Source organism: Hipposideros armiger, unplaced genomic scaffold, assembly GCF_001890085.2.
Source record: "Hipposideros armiger isolate ML-2016 unplaced genomic scaffold, ASM189008v1 scaffold_19, whole genome shotgun sequence".
In the NCBI taxonomy this organism is placed as follows: Eukaryota; Metazoa; Chordata; class Mammalia; order Chiroptera; family Hipposideridae; genus Hipposideros; species Hipposideros armiger.
In genome coordinates this window covers 3595521-3615818 of record NW_017731369.1, presented here as the reverse complement: position 1 = coordinate 3615818, position 20298 = coordinate 3595521, and the positions used below count along the sequence as shown (strand labels likewise).

Genomic DNA, 20298 nt, shown 5'->3' with positions numbered 1-20298 from the left:
TACTCGTACTTTTAAAGAACCAGTGACCCTTAACAAAGAGAGACGAAATGGTGCTGTTGGCATGTTGAAACGAGCTGATGTATTAGGACTGTGTATTGATTCGACTCAAGGAGCTTGGTTATTCTTTCATTTATGCCAACACTATGTTCAAAGCACAAACAAAACCTCTTTCTTTCTACTGAAGAATCTTTGCTGCTGGAGTTCCCTTTGTCTGGAGTGTTTTTCTTCCCCGGCTAACTCCCACCCAGACTTCAGACTCACATCAGGCGCTCTTTTTCATACCTGTAGCCGCTGTTCTCAACCTTGTCTGCACAGTGACTCACCTGGGTAGCTTTAAGCCATGTTGATGCCTTAATCCATCCCAGAGATTTGCATTAATTGGTACTGTAATGTGTCTGGGATATGTCTTGGACACTGAGATGTTTGAAAGCTCAGATGATCCTAAAATGCAGTCAAGGTTTGAGAACTACTGTTGATAGCATCTTGGGCTTACGTCTGACCAAGATGGATTAAATGTTCCCCCTCAGTTTGACTAAACTTTAGACAGGTCAAGCCCTAACTATAGGCCCCTCACCCCCCTTTTAAAATATAATTACTTTAGAAAACTTGCAATTGTAATTCTTTTTCTGCCCTCTGACATGTAAATCATCTAGCTTCTGCCAGGTTTACCATGCAGGAATGTCTTTCCTGGAAAGCATTCCTTTGAAATGTGACCATTGACAGAGATAGTGCCTCTATCTCCCAGTCTCTGTGGGAGGGTAGGGGCCTGACTCCCAAAGTCCCAATTAGCAAACACAGATGGCCCAATCACATCAACAAACCCGCCCCTTAATGACCCCAGCGCTTACACATACCTGCTTGCCTTTTGTTTAAACAGGGTAAACTCATTCTCTCTCTCCTCTATTGCAGCAGTCTTAAATAAAGGTTGCCGTGCCTGTTGAGCTCTGGTGCAATTTTGTCTCTTTTCTAGACTGGACCACATTGTATTCATATTACGTGTTTGCATTTCAGCCTTCCCCACTCCTTTGAGGTCTCCTTTTTGTTTTGTTTTTGTTTTCCTTTCTTGCCTCAACAGCTAGCCTGGGACAGGGCACATCATAGGACTCCAGTGCATTCCCTTTTACATTGAAAACTATACCAAAGACTGGAGCTGTTTAATGTGCACAAATGAATTACCTGCCTTCCTCTATATGCAGCTGTTGACGGGAAAGAGCAGGAGAGAGGAGCCTGAGGAAGCGTTACTCAGAGAAAGAGCAGAAGTCCAACAGAAGAACCAAGAGATGGGAAGACCCTTCATTTTTCCCATTGTCCTTTGCACCTTTCAAATTAGACCTTGGCCTCCACTGTCCCAGAGAAACGAAAGACATTAATTCTTGGCTTTTGAGCTTTTAAACGCTCAGGTCTAGGCAATTTAAGTGCCATGTAAGGGACTTTCAAGGATAATTTTGACATCATGCAATTTCTGCTTTATGATGCTGATTTTAGAACATGACCCTTTGGCCTCCACACAGCCCTCCTCTTGAGATGTGTCTCCCCTCTGTCCTTTTCATATATAATCTGTTGCTTTTGAATATTCCTTAGTGAGGAGTTACTTGCCATTGACAAGTTATGTGGTTGTTTTCAAAGCTCGCTCCGTGAAATTAATATTCTTTAAAAGTAAATGAAGTAAATTTGTCTGTTTCCACAGAAGTGGTTTTATCCCTTAATATAACTTTTAATAGTGTCTGAACATCTCATTTTCCAAATGAGAATTAAATAACTGAATAATTAACTTAGGTTTATTTTTCACAGGAGTTTCTTTCCCTAAACCATAAAATTTTAATCGGCAAACTATATTATATCTGTACATGTAGTTCAAGAACCACTTTGAATATGAGAGCATTTAAAGATTTTTTTTTCTATAGAAAAATCAATTGAAATAACATGGTTTAACATTTACTTGCAGATGTTACAAAAAAAAAAGAACACAACTCAGGCCAATAATCTTTATATTTTAAAGGCAAATGATGTACAGTTTAATGTTAGCTCCTGGTTGGCAGTATAATTTATTATTTCATCCCCAGCATGGCGCTGGATAGTTGCTCAGTAAATGTTTCATAAGTCAGCTTAGGCTAAATTTTGCTACAGTAACAAAGGATCTCATCATCTCAGTGAATTATATCAGCCAAGATCTATTTCTATCTCATGTCACTGGCCCATGGCTGGTCAGTTTCAACTCTGCTGTATGTCTTCTTCATTTCAGGATCCAGGCTAAAGAAGCAGCTCCTCTCTAAAACACGCTAGTCTCATGGCAAGGGGCAAGGATAGCAGAACCATAGCATGGTCTATCAAGCTCCCACTTCTAAGTGGCGCATGTAACTTCCACTCACATTTCATTGGTGGAAGCAAGTCATCTGTTCAAGCTTGACTCTTAGGGAGGGGCCAGCCATGAAAAAGAAGCAACTACTTTTTAATAATAATACCATTTTTTACAGTATTAGTTGAGTGAACAAGCTTTCTTTGATTGTATGGAACTTCATTCTACTCCATCCATTCTAGAATTCCTCTTGTTTTCCAAACATAAAATAACTACAACCACGAAGTGGTGGCCTGAACAATAGAAATGTATTGTCTTATAGCTCTGATGATATGAAGTCCTGAATCAAGGTGACGGCAGGGTTAGTTCCTTCTGAGACTCTGAGGGAGTATCTGATCCATGCCTCCCCACTAACCTCTCTGGTGGGTTCCTGGCAATCTCTGTCATTCCTTGGCTCATAGATGCATCATCCCAACCTCTGCCTCCATGTTCACATACTGTTCTCCCTGTGTGTATGTCTGTGTCCACATTTCTTTTTATAAGGAAATTGGTTCTATTGGATTAGGGCCCACCCCATCACAGTATAACCTCATCCTAATTAATTACATCTGCAATGACTTTATTTCTAAATCAGGTCCCAGTCTGAGGTAGAAAGGGTTCAGACGTCAACATATGAATTTTGGGGGATAGTTCAACCCAAAGCAAACAAGTATGTTTGCCCAAAACAGGCCTTGTTCTGGCTGTTGGCCTGGTGACATTGTTACTAGGGATCCCTCATTCAGTCTTAAAAATGTACCAGATTGGATGATCAATTAAACAGCTACCCTAAAAGTAATACATGGCTATTATAGAGGATCTGAATAAATACAGAAACAGTTAAAGTAGAAAATTTGAAAAGGAATCACCTTTAAATCCCAGCCCATTTCAAATCCTACTGTTCATATTTTGGCATATACACAACATTTTTTAATAAAACTGGAATAATACTATAAGACTGTTTTGTAACCTGTATTTTCCCTTAGTAATATTTTTGTACATTATCCTATATGCTTAAATTCTTTGAGAACATGATTCTTAATGACTGCATAATAGCCCATCATATCCACCCCATAATTTATTTAATGACTTCCTTATTGTGGGTCATTTAGGTGGTTTCCAAGAGAGCACTATTTCACAGTCATTTTTGTCATATAAAACATCAAACAGCAATTTAAGAAAGATGTGGCAAGAATTTCTTGCAGTTATGGATATGTTTCTTATAATGGTTTGATCACAAATGATATTCCCCCTGCACATTTACAAAGGACTTAAGCTCTTTTTTTGTCTGGTTTTCCTTAGGAAGGATAGGGTTTCCAAAAGTCAGTGCCTACAGAGTGAACCACACATGCTCTTTTTTTGTTTGTTTTGCAACACACTTCTTACTGCTTTTATTTCTGGTAGACTAAGTAGTTTGGGCTTTTATTTTTCTGAAGTTATCCTGGACACAAAGTGGCTGCTTCCTTGCAATATATCAACACCTCTTAGAAAGTACTCCTTGGAACTTCTTGTCCAAATTCCACTTCATTTTACATGTGCTGGATTGGAAAAATCAGTTTCCTGGTTTAGGGTATGCTGGCCATCACCCCGTAGCTGCTCTTTACAAGGGTGTGTGCTCTGCTGGAGGAAACAGTGACTGAATGACTTTGATGGGGGTGCCAGGGGGGCATAACGAGAGCAGAAGGCGGATTCCAAAGACTTTAATTCATTAGATGGGGTTACAGTCTAGAAATCTTGGTGGAAGCATCCCAGGTGCTTCTCACACAGTTGGTCCATGGATCACACTTTTGTCATAGAGCATATTGTACCACCATTGTTCTATTTTGTGTCTGTTTCCTGGTGGATCTGTGTGTTTCCTACAGGAATATTCTTTACCTTGCTCATCTTTCTAAACATCTGGAATAAAGTAGTGCTTGATAAGTGTCTGAGAAACCAAGATAGTAAGGTTTAGTGGTATGGGAATGGGATTGATTTCATTTTATTTCCAACAAAATTTTCACCTCTAGCTATGTGTTTGTCACTATCCTGGGCATAAAGATGAATGAGATATTGTCACTGATATTGGAAAACTTATAGTCTAATACAGGAGGCAAAACAGTAAGGGAATCTGTTCAGTTCAAATGATATTTTAAGAGTAGAGATGCCTGAAAAATACTGTAGAGCTTAAAAGATGTTAATTTCCTGGTATTGTTGGTAAAATATTTCCTAAGAAGAGGTTTGTGCACCTATTCATTCATTCAATAGGTTTGTGAGTTCATTCATTCATTCATTCATTCATTCATTCAGAGGTAATAATTAAACATCAAATTCACAGCAGGCCAAGTACTAGGCACTGAAAATTCAGGGAGGGGAGGATGTCAAAAACAGGTGGGGCTTATAATCTGGTGGGAGTTAGGAGCAGGTAATAAAGACAAATACACAATATCTTAAGTGCTGTGATGGGGGAGTATAGGCTATAATGGGAAGAGTTCGGGGGCAGAGCCAGTTGTCAAGTTGTTCACTCCAAAGGGCATTTAGGAAGGGGACACTAAAAGCCAACCTAAGTGTCCCTCATTAAGCATCTGTCCTGCCTTGAATAGCAATTAAATAAGAAAGGCAACTTTTTTCTAATTCAGAAAAGCTACTATATGGGATAGAAACAGCTCTGTTAGGAAAGATGCCTGAGCAGGACTGGGAGGCTCACAGACAAGTCCCTGGAGGAAGTAATTTCTAAGCTAAGCCTGGATTGACACGACATGAGTAGATGTGAGTCACAGTCATAGGTGTGAGTCAGTATGAGAGTGTGTGAGCAAATCCAGAGTTAAAGATGAAAGTGATGTCACAGGAGATGCGAAGGGCTTTCCAGACACGGGGAGCAGCATAGGCAAAGAACCAGACTGTGAGGCATGTGGAGACATATCTTGAGAACTGAAATTATGAGGGAGGGGATAGAGAGGCAGGTAGAGAAAGAGAGAGAGTGGGGAGAGGGGGATAAGGGGGGGAGAGAAAGAAAAGGATGAAAGGGAAAGGCGTAAAGAGCAGAAATTAAAACATAAAGGAAAATAAGTAAGCAGAAGAGAGAGAGGAAGAGGGAAGTAGAGAGAGCCAGAAAGATGGGTAGAGAAAGAAAGTGGGGGCTGAAAGAGAAAGAGTGACTGAGGCAGGAGGAATTAGAGAGTGAGGGCTTTATAAGCCATATTAAGAGTTTGGTCTTCCTCCTACAGGGAACAGGCAGTTACTGAAATGATTGTGGAGGGGTGTGATAGGACGACATCTGTGGTGTGGAGAATGCCATCTCGTTGCTGGGTGGAGAAGGAATTGGAGGGGAACAACGCTGCAAGATAAAGAGATCGACTGGACACCAAGGCTTTTCATAGCTCTACCCTTGGGTCTTCAATGAGGCCAAGTAGAGAAGAGGAACATAGGCACTCCCGGTAGAGAGAGCATGTACGGATATGTGGAATATCCCAGGTGGAGAGCACATATGGAATTGTGGCATCATATCCAGGCAACGCAGGGGTGGGGATGATGGGAATTAAGATGGCAGGAAAGTTGGGTGTCCAGGTGAGATGGAGAGGCTGCTGGATCACTAGAGAGTTTAAACTTCCTTCTTACTCAGTGTCAGCCCATTAAAGGTGGTAAGACGGAGGCTGGTATCAACTGATTTAAGTTTTAGTAAAATTACTCTGGAGGGAATTTTGAGACTAGTTGGATCAGAACAGAGAAGGAAAAGAGGTAGGGGGTTTCTTCTGTTGTGGCCTGAAGGGGAGATAATGGAGGACAGTGGAGATGGGAGATACAAACTGCGGCAGAGGAATTTCAGATGTAGTTAGCAAGCCTCGGTGATAGCTAAATAGGGGTAAGGAAGAGGCAAACTTTCTAAGGTGATTCTGAGATTTACTTTTTATCTGCTTGATTCAAGATTTTTAAAGGTATGTTATGAGAGAAGCAGATTTAGGAAAGAGGAAAAGTAAATAATAAGTCATCTGGAGATATGGTGAGTTTATAGGAGATCTGGAGAAAACTCCTGGAAACATGAGGCAAGGCATTGGAAATTTAGTTCTGGTTATCAGTAGAGTCCAAGTGAGGAGAGATGTTGATGTGTGAGTTGTTGGGGTCCTCGGTTAATCTGAAGTCATGAAAATGGGCAAGGGTGGCCATAGAGAAGGTAGACCACAGAGAGCATATACTGCAAGGGAAAAAGAAGCCACACCTGGAACCCTAGGGAACATCAATATTTAGAACATGGTTGTCAAATGTGGGACTGGCTACTTAATTTGTGGGGCCCAGTGCACAATGAAAATGCAGGGCCCCTTGCTCAAAAATTGTTAAGATTTTTCAAGAAGGCAACAGTAGAATGTTAGACCATTAGACCAGATATGGCTCATACTGGCCTCCAGCACTATTCCTTTACCACGTCAATCATTTTAGCTTCTTCCCTTTGCCCGGCTGTAAACTTCCACTCCAACAGTGAGAAATCTGACTCCCACTGTTCTCCACTGCAGTACTTCATTATTCAATTCCAGTATGTATCTGCAAAGGTTTCAGAATTGTTAACCTGTACCCACCCTCATGGGAAAGAGCTTTATCAACTAGAGACCAGTGCTACAAACAGGTTATTTCCTTGTAGTCTTAGGGACTCCACTCACTTCCAAAGTTCCTTAAGCCATCAGTTTTTGCCCCACTCCTTTCTGGGAGATTACTTCATATATCTGTATAAAAGTCAGATTCTTTTGCCACATTCTGCATCCCATCCTGGGATCCTGTGTCAAGTTCTGTGGGTTTTGATAGATGAGTAGCGTTATGTAACCACCGTTGCAATATTATTCAGAATCATACAGTATAGTGTTCCCTTGGTATCCATGGGGGATTGATTTCAGGACTCGGCTGATACCAAAAACTGCAGAGGCTCAAGTCCCTTACATAAAATGGTGTAGTATTTACTTATAACTGATGCACATCCTCCCATGTCCCTTAAATCATCTCTAAATTACTTATAATACCTAATACAATGTAAATCCTATATTTAGTTGTCATACAGTATTGCTTAGGGAATAATGACAAGAAAAAAAAGTCTGCATATGTTTGGTACAGATGAAACCATAGTAGGCCAAACTACAAGTATATGTTAGAAATAAGTTTTGTTTGTTTTGTTTTTCCAAATATTTTCCTTCAGCAGTTGGTTGAATTTGTGGATGCAGAACCTGTTGATATGGAGGGCTGACTGTATCACACAGTTCTTCCAACTTAAAAATTCCCTATGCCTCATCAATTCAACCCTTACCACTTCTTCTCCCAAGCTTCTGGCAATTGCTGATTTCTTACTGTCTCTATAGTTTTGCCTTTTCCAAAATGTCATATAAATGGGAATGTACAGTGTATAGCCTTTTCAGACTGGCTTCTTTCATTTGTAGATATGCATTTAAGAATCACTCATGTCCTTGCATGTCTTAATAGCACATTCCTTTTTATACTCAAACCAGATGAAGATTTGTATGGATGGACCACAGTTTGTTTATCCATGCACCTACTGAATGACATCTTGGTTGTTTTCAGTTTTTAGTGATTATGAATAAAACTGCTGCAAACATTCGTGTGCAGGGTTTTGTGTGGATGTAAGTTTTCAGATCACTTGGGTAAATACTCAGGAGTACAATTTCTGGGTCATATGGTAAAATTATGTTTAGCTTTATAAGAAACTGCCAAACTATTTTGCAAAGTGGCTGTGCTAGTTTGCATTCCCACCAGCAATGAATGAAAGTTCTTGTCGTTGTTCTGCATCCTTGCCACCGATTGGTATTGTCTTGCTGTTGTTTGATTTGCACCATTCTAACAGATATGTAGTGGCATCCTGCTGTTTTAATTTGCATTTCCTTAATGACAAATGATATTGACCATCTTTTCATATGCTTATTTCCTACTTGTGTATATATTTTAATAAGGTGTCTTTTCAGATCTTTTGCCCATTATTTAATTGGTAATTTATTGTTTTCTTCTTGTTGAGTTTTAAGAATTCTTTATATTTTTTGGCTACAAGTCCTTCATCAGATGTGTTTTACCAATATTTCCTGTCAGTCTGTGACTTCTCATTTCAGTCACTTAACTGTGTCACTTGCAGAGCAGAACACTTAATAAAGCCCAATGATTACTTTTTAAAAATGTATCATACTCTTGGTGTCTTATCCAAAAAACTCCTTACCAAACCCAAGGTCACTGAGATTTTCTGCTGTTCTATAGTTTAGCATTTCTCATGTAGGTCTATGATTTATATTGAGTTACTTATACAAGGTATAAGGTCTTTGTCTAGCTTTTCTCAACTTTTTTTCCCCTGCATATGGACATCTAATTGCTTCAGTACCATTTATTGAAAAAGACTATCCTTTTTCTATTGAATTGTCTTTGTCATTATGCCTTTATAAAACAAAGTAAAACAAAGCTGCATGTATTTGTTTGTGTCTATTTCTGAGCTATCTTCCAGTTCCATCGATTTATGTCTATTCTTTTGTAACATACTGTCTTAATTACACTGTCTTGATTACTCACACCACCTAATTTCAAGCTTTATATTATATTAAGTCTTGAAATTGGGTAACGTGAGTCCTCCAAATTTGTTCGCTTTCAGCATTGTGTTGACTATTCTAAATCTTTTTACCTTTCCATATAAAGAATCATTTTAGAATCAGTATATTGATATCTACAAAATCTCTTGTTAGGATTTTGATAGAGATTGTGTTGAGTCTATAAACCAAGTGGGAAGAATTGACATCTTAACAATAGAGTCTTCTAATTTATGAATACAAAATATCTCTTCATTTATTTAGATATTTTTTATTTCTCCCATCATAGCTTTGTAGTTTTCAGCATACATATTCTGTTAGATTTATACTAAGTATTATACCTAATTATATAAGCAACTACTTGACTTTTGTACCTTGATCTTTTATCCAGTGACCTTGTCATAATCAAATAATAGTTATTTTGTTTTTTTTTCTTTTTTTTACATAGGCAATCATGTCACCTGCAAAAAAGGACAGTTTTCTCGCTCAAGAGTTTGAGCTCTGAGCAACAGCGGTTCGAGTCCCGGCCCGAGCTGAGCAGCCACTGAGCTACCAACAGGTAGCAGGATGGCTCAGCTTAAAACAAAAAAAACAAAACAAAAAAAAGGACAGTTTTACTTCTTCTTTTCCAACATGTATAACTTTTCTTTTCTTGTCTTGTCTTATTGCTTTATCTAGGATTTTTAGTATGATGCTTAATAGAAATGGTGAGAGGAAATATCCTTGCCTTGTTCCTGATCTTAATGGGAAAGCATCCAGTATCTCATCACTAAGTTTGATGTTACTTGCAGATTTTTGTATATGGTCTTTCACAATTTAAGAGAGTTATTTTCTATTCCTAATTTGCTGTTATGAATTTATATTGAATTCTGTCCAATGCTTTTTCTGCAGAAATTGACAAAATCATAGGATTTTTTTTCTTCTTTTTGTTGACTTAATGGATTACATTGGTTGATTTTCAAATGTTGAATTAGCCTTGCTTACCTGGAATAAATCCCAATGGTTCATGGGTATAATTCTTGTTATGCATTGTTGGATTTGATTTGCTAATATTTTGAGAAATTTTGCATCTGTGTTCATATAGATATTGGTTTGTAGTTTTCCTTTCTTGTAATGCCTTTATCTGGTTTGAGTATTAGGGTAGTGCTGGCCTCATGGAATGAGTTAGGAAGTGTGTTCTCTGCTTTTATTTTCTGGAAGAGATTGTGAATAATTAGTATATCTTCTTCCTTAAATGTTTAGTAAAATTCAACAGTAAAACCATCTGGGCCTGATACTTGGTAAAACTTATCAATAAATTTTGGTAGGTTATCAATTCTTGTTTTAATTTTTAAAAATAAGTATAGGGCTATTCAGGTTATCTATCCTTGTATGAGTTTTAATAATTTATACCTTTCAAGGAATTGGTCTTTCATCTAAGTTAGCAAATTGGTGGGCCTACAGTTGCTCATAGTATTCCTTTATTATCCTTTGAATATACATGTGATCAGTATTGATAATTGTTCTTTCAATTCTGATATTGGTAATTTTTGTCTCTTTTTCTTGACCTGGCTAGAGGTTTATTAATTTTATTGATTTATTTTTAAGAAGCAGTTTTGGGATTTTAAGTTTTCTATTGTTTTCCTGTTTTAAGTTTAATTGATGTCTGACTTAATTTCATTTTTTTTCTCCTGATTGTTTAAGTGATTTACAATTTTAGAAGATCACTCCAGCTGCTCTATGGAGATTGGATTGGAAGGAAGCAACAGTGGACATGAAGAGACCATCTAGGAGGTTATAGATGAATTCCAGGTAAGAGAGACTGGTGGCTTGTATCGGGGTGAGAGAACTGGAGGGAAGCTCACAGACTTCCCTAATGCAACCTTAAGTTACAAAGGCAAAATCAATCCAATCGGTATGTGAAGAGGGGGTTTAGGAGAGAGAAACAGGCTCATAAATAGGATAGAGCAGTCTATGGGATATAAAGATATAATCTCAAGTCACTATTTGCAATCAGTGAAGTATGAGTAAATGTTTAAGAGTCAATTCTCAGAAAGAAGAAGAAAAAAAAAGACCTGATTTGTAGTATTTTTCTATTTGTGGCTAATTTTAACTATTCCCATCATGGCCAATTTCAAGGTACTAAAGTGACATCACTGAATACATAGTTGGGAATAGATGCATATCAGCTGGTGCGTGCTGGCATGAGCCAGCTCCAACACACCACTACTTCTAATCCTTTGGTGTCTGTAGGATTTCATGAGGAACTTTGGAGAAGCTAATACTAATCTTAGGGGTTTTAGACCCCAGTTACACTTGCATTCTTCATTATTCCTACTGTTCTAAATGTTTGGTGGCATGTAAACATACCATAAAAATTTTAACAGACAAAGAATAGAGTCTGGGGGAGGCCCTACCTAATATGTGCCCAACACATAATGGGAAGCCATTAACTATTTGTGGAATTGAATTAAATTCTACGCTATTCCTTATAAGTTTCCACCCATATGAAACTATAATTTTCTCATGGTTGTTACCCTATCATGGACCTAATAAATAAATAATTTTAAACACTTGAGTTAAAGGCAGCAATTCCCTATGAAATGTCATTGCCATTTCTTTCTCATTAAGAGCGTCCTTGTGTTCCCAGTCAAATGAATATAAACATGTTTTCTTTGCTTTGTTTAATGGAATAACCCTGGAGCATGGAGACAATCTTGCCACCTTGGTTTCCACCTCTGAGGTTATTAACATGATTTATTAAGAAGTTACAGGAAATTAGTTGCTGAATATTTCAATATGGAGAGGAAATAACGTAATTCCATTGTTACCGTAGAGCCACTGGATCTTGGACTACCTGTAGCCATAGTAACAAGATAAGGACTTATTCCTTAAATGTTTAACTACTGGTCTACACTTCACACACTTTCAAGTACAGCCGGTTCTTGTTATTTATAATTGAATTGAATTAATTTTCTGATACATTTGGGGTCCATTTTTCAACAGTGGTTTTCAATTAGCTTAATTTAAGATGATGAGTGTAATAAGGTTTTGTTTAGGCCATTATTAGTAGAACAGGAGTAGAACTACTTTATGTACAGAAAGGAGGGTCTTTAAGGGACTTTTAAAAATATGCAAATATTTTTGAATGAGCCAAATAGTGTCCTTGAGGGTAAATACTAGAGGTATAAAGGTAAATTCATCTCTGGGTCTTCAAAAGTAACATTCATACCTGCCCACTATAAGTACAAAGTGTGATGATATTAACTGTATTACATATTCATAAGAATAATAATGCTATACAACAGCTGATGTGCTTTGAGAGTTTACTATGTGCCAGAATACTGTCAAGGATTTTCTTACTTAATCCTCAGGAAAACCCTATCAGGCAGGTACTGTTCTCACCTCCATTGTGTAGATGTGGAAACTGAGGCATAGAGACATTATATATCTAGACCTAAGTCATCTGGCTGGTAGTGGAAGGGGTGGAATTTGAACCCATGCAGTCCAACTCCAGGGTCCATGATTTTATCCACTGCTCCTACTGGTCTCTTAGTTCTGCCAGACAATCACAAAGGGCTCTGAGCCCACATGTGGTGCCAACATGTGGTGCCCATGTTCTCTCAGCCCCTGTGCCTGGCATCATCTTTCTGGTCCCTGAAAGAATAATGCCTCCAAGAGTAACCAGAGCTGACTGGCTCCCGATCTTCATATAGATTCCACTGAATTCATAGTCCTGGCTTTTGTTGGTGAGCACGTGGTGTGCTTAGAACTAGATAACCTGGATGAGTCAGGTCTTAGCTCTCCATGACCTCAGAGACTAGTGGGAAGGAGACGCCAGGTGAACACATAGAAGACTGCAAGTGTAGCAATTTCTTCAGAAAAAAAATAAAACAAGTGCAGAGCAGCACACAGAACAGGACACTGAATGACAGCATGTTTCATTTCCATTTGCTGAACTGTGTTGGCATGGCCCTTGGTGTCAGTTGAACAATTAAACCCGTGCAAAAATAATGACTGCATTCTTGCTGCTAATAATGACAACATCACCCGTGACATGCCATCAACGTTCCCAGCATCACGACTTTGTTCAAAAGCCTCTGATCTTCCAAATTGCATCCCATCTCTGTGAGCGATTTTCTTCTTTTCATTAAGCTTGGAGGAGTCATAATATTGGGTTTCAAACAATAAATATCAAATCAAATGCTGTCACTGCCCAGGACTGGTGATGGGCAGCCAACAGGGGAGTCAGTGTCACCCCCTGCTCTGAGTTTGTCAAGGAACAAGGCGGCGCTGCAGCTTGTGGCACCCCAACAAACAGCCCATCACTGTAATTAAGGCAGAATTGATGTCCTACTGCTCTGTGTTTCATCTCCTTTCATGCGGACAAATAAATTGGAGAGGCAGCGTATGGATGGAGGCGAAAAATTGAATAGAATGTCCCCATGCTTCTACCAGCAAGGGCAAGGAGCAACACATCCGCGACATCTCCATTTGCAACCGGGCAATCTGTATTGCAAACCCCACGATGCCAAAGCAGGGTGGAATCGTGTTCCTGCTGCTGTTCTCCAGGCAGCATACGGACTCCTCATCTCCACTGAGCTACCCTGAGTGGCATGGGGTAAGCAGGCTCCATAGCTGCTGTTTGTCAGGAGCTACAGACCAACGTTTTGCAAAAGAGGATGCTGTTCTTGAAACAGACACCTGGGTGGATAGAGCCTTCTGTTCACAGAAGCCGAAATCTCCAGCCTAGGTAATGAACTCATTCTGACAGCTGGAGTCTTATGTGATTTTTCAAGGAAATTTAGCCCTGACCAGGGAAAAAATAGACCAATAGCTGGTATGATTGTCTCTCTTTTTGCCTTTTTTTTTTCCCTTTGGCAGGATCTGGGCACAGTAAAACTGATATAATATCTGTAGGAAATAGATATTTATTCAGTGAGAAAAATTAGGGTGTATATATGATGTCCCCGGCCCTACATTTACAGTTGTGAATAGACCAGATCTCATGATGGTTATATTTGAATTTATTGCTGATCGTGTGTTCCCATCTCCTCAACTAGAACATAGGAAATAGCAGACAGGTAGATTGGATTACTGCTTTAATTTTTTTTTTTTAATATTCTGCTTGCACAATGCTTAATCAAGCTAGCGCTCTTTTTTTTTTAAAAGATTTTTATTGGGGAATTGGGGGATGGGAACAGCACTGCAGAATTGGGGGAAGGGGAACAGACAAGTTGCTGTCGTTTTGTTCTTCAGTCTAGCTGTGGAGGGCGTTGCTTCACTGGCCCAAGTTGGCACCATCATTGCGCTCTTCCCAGGTGAGGCAGATCAGTCACCGGCTTCTGGACGGTGGCTCACTGCGGCTGCTGGCCGCTCACGCTGGCTGCTGGCTACACACGGTAGCCCATGGCAACCCACTGCCACAGGGGCTGCAGCCTACGCCGTCGCCAGCGACTCTCGGCAGCCCAGTTCCAGGTTGAGCTGTTGTTCAGCATCTTAGCTGTAGAGGGCAGTGTCACTGGCCCTCATATGTGGGATCCGAACCAGGGCCCTCTGGCATCCCAAGCCAGTTCTTAACCATCGCGCCACTTGGCCGGCCCGCTAGTGCTCTTTTTAAGCACAGTAGCATATTGGTTAAATCCTGTTCAGTCATATGGTAGCTTTGACTCTTTAGAAGGGTCTCAACTACTTATGGCTTTCAACGACCATATAAGTATGTTGTGTCACTTCCTCATGAGAGAAACTTCACAACTACCTAACACCTCTGTAGGCTGATTCTGGCCAGGAAGGGAGAGAAAGAAAAGAGGGGCACACTGATTGAGCACTCACTTGCTGTGTGCCCAGCATGGCCGACTAAATGATTTCATTTTATCCTTCCTCGAACGTGGATGGTAGATGTTACTAGCCTTGTCTCATATAAGAAGAAAGATAACTCAGAAGGTTTAAGCGACCTGCCCATGGGTCAAAGAGTTGGTCAACAGAACAGAAACCAAATGCAAGTGTGTGTCATCCTATTTTTCTGAGTCTAGACCACAGGATTGGAACATGCATGGATGCTAATTTCCCAGCCCACAGCAATTTCAAAGCAGCAAATTCCAAGGACTACTTAATCTTATTAAAAGCAGGCAGAGGGACAGCAAGGATGAGTGGCAGCTGAGAGAGCCTGGAAACAGAGAAAGAGATAAGGAAAGTATAAAAAGCACACACAAAAATACACAGCAGAATGAAACCACTTAATGTACTCAGCATATGATCCTTCACACTCCTCAATTTTGGAAGGCTCAACACAAATCCATTTTGATAGTCAGGTTCCACTTGATATGCCTATCTTTCCATTAATATCACCTTTCCATTAATAAATGGGTATGTTAACTTCAGTTTACTTAAGACAGGTAACTACTGCTGTGTGAAACATTACAAAGATATTGGCATTCAAGTGGTTCCCTTTTTCAAAACGTTTTTGCTTCAGGTACCTATAATATTTACTTAAAAGGAACCATTCTCTCCACAAAAGTAAATATGGGAAGTGTCACCCCCATGACACAAAATCTACTTTACATGTTACATAATATGAATTGTATAATATGTGTATAAGCACATATGCATATGTTACATTTAAATTTCTCAAACTTTCCCCAAATATCTCCTTTCTTCTACCAAGTTTATTATTTTACCCCTTAACAGTAACTGATATAATAAAGGAAAAATTATATTTATTAATCCCAAACTTAACAGCATTTATTCTGCATATTAAAGAATATATAAGTACCTGTAGGCAGAAGTAAAGGTGTGTATGTTACACTTAACCAATTGTGGGAAGACCACTGGAGCTGACTTTTTTGACCATTCATTTGTTCATTCTTTCATTCAACAAATATTTATTGAGAGCCCAGTCTGTGTCAGACATATGTTAGATGCCAAAGATAAAATAGGCAAAACTTGGACAAACAGCCAATGCAGGAATTATGCCCTCCCGATTAGCCTGTTTGGGTTACCTAAGTCATGCCCCTCAAACAAAACAGGGAGGCACACAGTGCTACACTTGCATTATGTTCCCATTTCCTGGAGTTCTTCAGCCAGCTCTTTCCTGTTCAAAGGTCCTTCAGTTTGCTCTGACCCTGGGATGACATGTGGGGTCATCAGTTGACCTCATAAGGTTGGACTACCCTCTAAGAACGCTGCCAAGAGCAATGAAAAGATAAGGGATACAATCAGTCTGAGAAATGATCCTGAAGATTGTGAACACCCTGATAGCAATCATGGTGAACTCGTGCTGAGCCTCCTAAAGAGCTGGGAAGTCCCAAGCCATTGTCAGGACAATGAAGGCTCAGAAGACCAGGTGTAGGTAAAAGGGGTCCAGAATGAGGGACAGGAAATGAGGACTTTTCCCACTTTTTGACCCTGGGCAAATCATTTTCCATCTTATCTATAAAGTGAGGTGTTTGGACTCGGCCATCTCCAGTGTTCCAGTATTAATATTCCATGATCTCTCTGAACTGAGAGAGGAAGAAGATTGAAGAGTTGATAAATACAGACATAGCCTAAGAGAAGCAAGACTTTAAGGTGGATTCCTCTGACTTAGGTAGGGGATTAGGAGACACTTCTGACACTCAGTGGTTCACTGGGATGTCAGATGAGGATGGGTGTGTGAATTGTCTGTTCTACAATTGTACATCAGCAGGCCAAGACTCTTGGTTATTTACCATACAAGAAATCTTCCATTATCTGGGAAAAATGTGTTGCTAGAGGTCCTTGTATCATGAGTTTGGGTCATTGCACTCCCAGGAGGTAGAAACAAGGGGAAGAAACAAAAATCATGAGGCGTTCATGAGTCATTTTTTATCATGTTCCATGTCTTAAGAATTTTTGCATGATGGCCACTTAGAAATAATTCTAAAAGACAACAGAAGAAGGTGGGTTTTCAGTGTCCCAATTGAGAAGTTTGTGACTGGATGACACCATTGTCAATTATCAGGAAGAGGTGGGAAACCTTAGTACAAAGCAGTAGTAACCAAGTTGTATCCATGAACTTGGCCACAAATTAGTCTACTATTATTATTACTATTATTATTATTATTATTATTATTATTATTATTATTATTGCCAGTCCCACCTAAGACAGAGCAGCTCAGATGTGTGAAGCCATTCACCCTTGCAGAAGATTGAGAAACTAGTGTGGCTAACATCTGATACTTTTTAACAACATCTTGATTAGCAAAGAAGAAAAGTTAGAAAATCCTTTGACTTGATGTCTGTTTCTTGGGATCATAAACTTTTCATTCTTTGGCTCATAAAATAACCTATTAGATTAAATGAAAGACTGCTGAGAACAAGAAAGTCTCCTTGGCTTTGGCCAAGAATTCTCATAAACCTGACTTAAAGACTGCCTTCTCCTCAGGATCCTGGGGTTGGGAGGGTGGAAGCTCTAGTAGAGCCTGAAGTTTTGTATAAGGATCAACCGATATACCTATTTACATACATATCTATGCAAAGGTTTACAAGTGGTGATGGTCATGGCAACATGAGTTACAACTAGGACCTGTTAGAGGGAAACAACAAAATGCCAGTCACTGGGGATCATATAAGAGGTTTTAGCCATTTTTGTGTCATGGTCTCCTTTGGCATGTGGCATGTCATGTGGCATCCTTCTTGGAATGATATTTTAAATGCAGGAAAAGAAAAGATACATCCCATTGCAAAGGGAACCCCTCTGTCCATGGACCCTTTCTGCGTCTGTAGACCCCACATTAAGAAGCCCTGGAAACTCAGTGATGGCCGTACCAATGGCATACCACACCGTCTTGCCAAATTTCACTGAAGAAAGACATTTGAGGATATGAAAGAGGTGTCTGTGACCTTGGTGAGTGAAAAATCAAGAAGCACCAGATGGTCATGTTGGGCACAGCATGTTTAGGATAGAGCTTCCCAAACTGTGGGCCATAGAGCTGGGGGACCAGCAGCAGCAGCAGCAGGGTGACTGTGCGAATGGGGACTCTCAGGCCCCACTCCAGACCTATGGGATCCACAGCTGGGGGAAGAGGCCAGGAACCTGGGTTCTCACAGACTTGTGTGCACTTTAAGGGTGGAAAGCATTGCCTTGGGGTGTCAACAGTGGTTACCTCAAGTGGGGGAGGGACTTGGGGAGATTCTTACATTGCTGTTAAATATATATATTTTTTTCTTTAAAGTTCTTACAATGAACATCTATTATTCTTCTAATAATGGAGGAAAGTTATTTTTTACAAAAAAGAAAAGACAGATTTATTTCACAGCATGTTAGGAATGATCTCCAGATGCAAATAACAAAATAAAAGCACCACTTGTGGGGAATTTCAAGTTGTCAAATAAATGAACTAAAAATTGAGCAACACAGAGCTTGTGAATTGTGTACACTAATGCATAGCCAAACATCGGATTCAAAGAAGAAATTGCTAAGAAGAAATGTATTTAGAATTAATTTGAGGCTAGGAAACCAACAGTGAACACAGCTGTCATGCATTTCTGAGCTGGCAGGAAAAAAAAATTCAAATTCGCAGCAAGAAAGGACTAAGGAAAAACCCTGGGCATGGTTTGGGGCAGGTTATGTTCAAACCCAGGAAGGCCTGAGGAGGGGACATCTGAAACTCTGGTTCCCACGGGCCTGTTGTTGCTGCAAAGCGAATCAATTCCCTAAAAAAATGGTGCTCCACCTCATCTCAAAGTCCACATCTATCTACATAACATGCAGGTAGATTTGTTTCCTCTGGGAGAAGCTCTCTCATATTTCAAAGAAGGGGAAAGAGTAAATGATGGAGAGAAGGATTAAATAGCTGCTTTGGTTTCATGAAAGGTTCACTGACCCAGCTAACCCCTCAGTCCGGGTGGCTTTCTTCAGCATCCTAAGGAGGCATAATGTTCCCAGCTAAGAGGGCACCTTCCTCTGGTTCCTTCGCTCACCCACCATACCCTCTCCCACCGACGGTCCACTTTCTCCCTGAAAGTAGCTCTTGACTCTGTGTCTTGCCTTCAGTCCCCCTGCCTCTTCCCTGCCCAGGTAACCCTTCACTGCCTATCTGGACCGTTGTCACAGCCTCTGTCTGGGTCTCCCCTGCTCCCAGTTTTCTCAGGTATGACCCACTGTAACTGGACAATTCTTCCTGAAATGCTAATCTGGTCACCTCAGTTCCCTATTTATAACCCTCTGTCACCTGTAGGAAAAGGTGCAAACACTCAAGGTAGTTTTTACGGTTCTCCATCTTCTAACCCTTGGTTATTTCTCTAATTTTATTCGTGAGGAGTTCTCCTTGCATGATAGCCATGTTCAATTACTCTGAGTTCTCCAGACACACCATCCCCTCTCTGGTCTCTAGATATTGGATCACGGTCTTCCCGCTGCCTGGAGAATTGTCTCTTTCCATCCTGCCTTCACTTTGCCTATTGGTAGCTGTCAATCAGGCAGGAATCCTCTTAGGAATTACTTCCTCGGCCTCTCAACTCCACGTTTCCACAGCTCCCTATCGTGGTGATTATCTGCCCCTTTATAGTTCTGTGTCTCCCCTAGATTGGATGCCCTGGCGCATATAGTCATGTGATAAATATTCCTGAATGAATAAATGAACGAGAACCAATTTTTCAGCCTGGGGTGAGTGTTTACCTGCCCAAGAGGCCTCAGCGGAGGCTCTGTCCTCATCTGATCCAAACCACATAATGCAACAGGACACACCGGCATTTTGAATGAAACGCCCATAGATGAAAGCATTTAAACTTGCAACCAAGGGTCTCTGTGTCCACAACACCCCCCCATTACTGTACAAAGGCAGGCTAGGACAGACGCCTGGAGCCAGCACCACGTTGTAGTCTATCCCATATGATCCCATTTGAAAGCCAGGGGCTAGTTCCAAGCTAGAAAATGAAATAAAGGTGGGTTCTTCATTTATTCCTTCCCCTCTTCAGAAAACCCTTTAGTGGCCTGATTCTGTCTCCATCCAGTTTCTGCCTCAATCCTCCTCAAAGCTGGGACTGGAAATCTGACCACGCAAGGGCCAGTCCATTCCCACGGTGCCCTGGGCCCTGCACCTTCACAACCCTTATCGACCGAGTCAGCTGTGGCCTTGCCACCAAGAAAAATGAGCTGTGATAGCTCTTAATTATACCAAAGTTGGCCTTTTCTGCTTTCACTTTTATTCCTTGTGGTTCCCTTTGAACAGGGTTGTCAGCAGAGTTACCAACAAAAAATGTATTGTCTGAAGCAACACAGTGGCTTTCCTCTCCTGGTGAAGAAAGAACTGTTTTGCTTGTCAACAGGTGATGTATTCCTTAAGCTGAGATGTGCTCTCCAGCCTTGGCTCCACGTGCAAACCCGCATATCCAATAAGTGTTTGTGAGGGCCTCATTCCTTCACACTTTGCAGAGAATTTTCTCTCCCCCTTCTTCATTTTCTAGGTGGAATTGGGACAACTGTCACTGATT

At 40.3% G+C, this 20298-nt stretch overlaps 1 protein-coding gene across 2 annotated transcripts in view; it reads right to left on the bottom strand.

Annotated features, from left to right (window-relative positions):
* CDH13 (cadherin 13) overlaps positions 1 to 20298 on the bottom strand; it is a 1116573-nt gene that overhangs the window by 600406 nt on the left and 495869 nt on the right. Inside the window, exon 5 of one of the 2 annotated variants that reach the window (XM_019634917.1) lies at positions 14380 to 15013. The exons of the other annotated variant lie outside the window; for it this stretch is intronic. Within the exon in view, the coding sequence (XP_019490462.1) occupies positions 14966 to 15013 (48 nt within the window). The 3' untranslated portion in view covers positions 14380 to 14965. Of the gene's footprint in view, positions 1 to 14379; positions 15014 to 20298 lie in introns of those variants that run through there. 2 annotated transcript variants of the gene reach the window in all.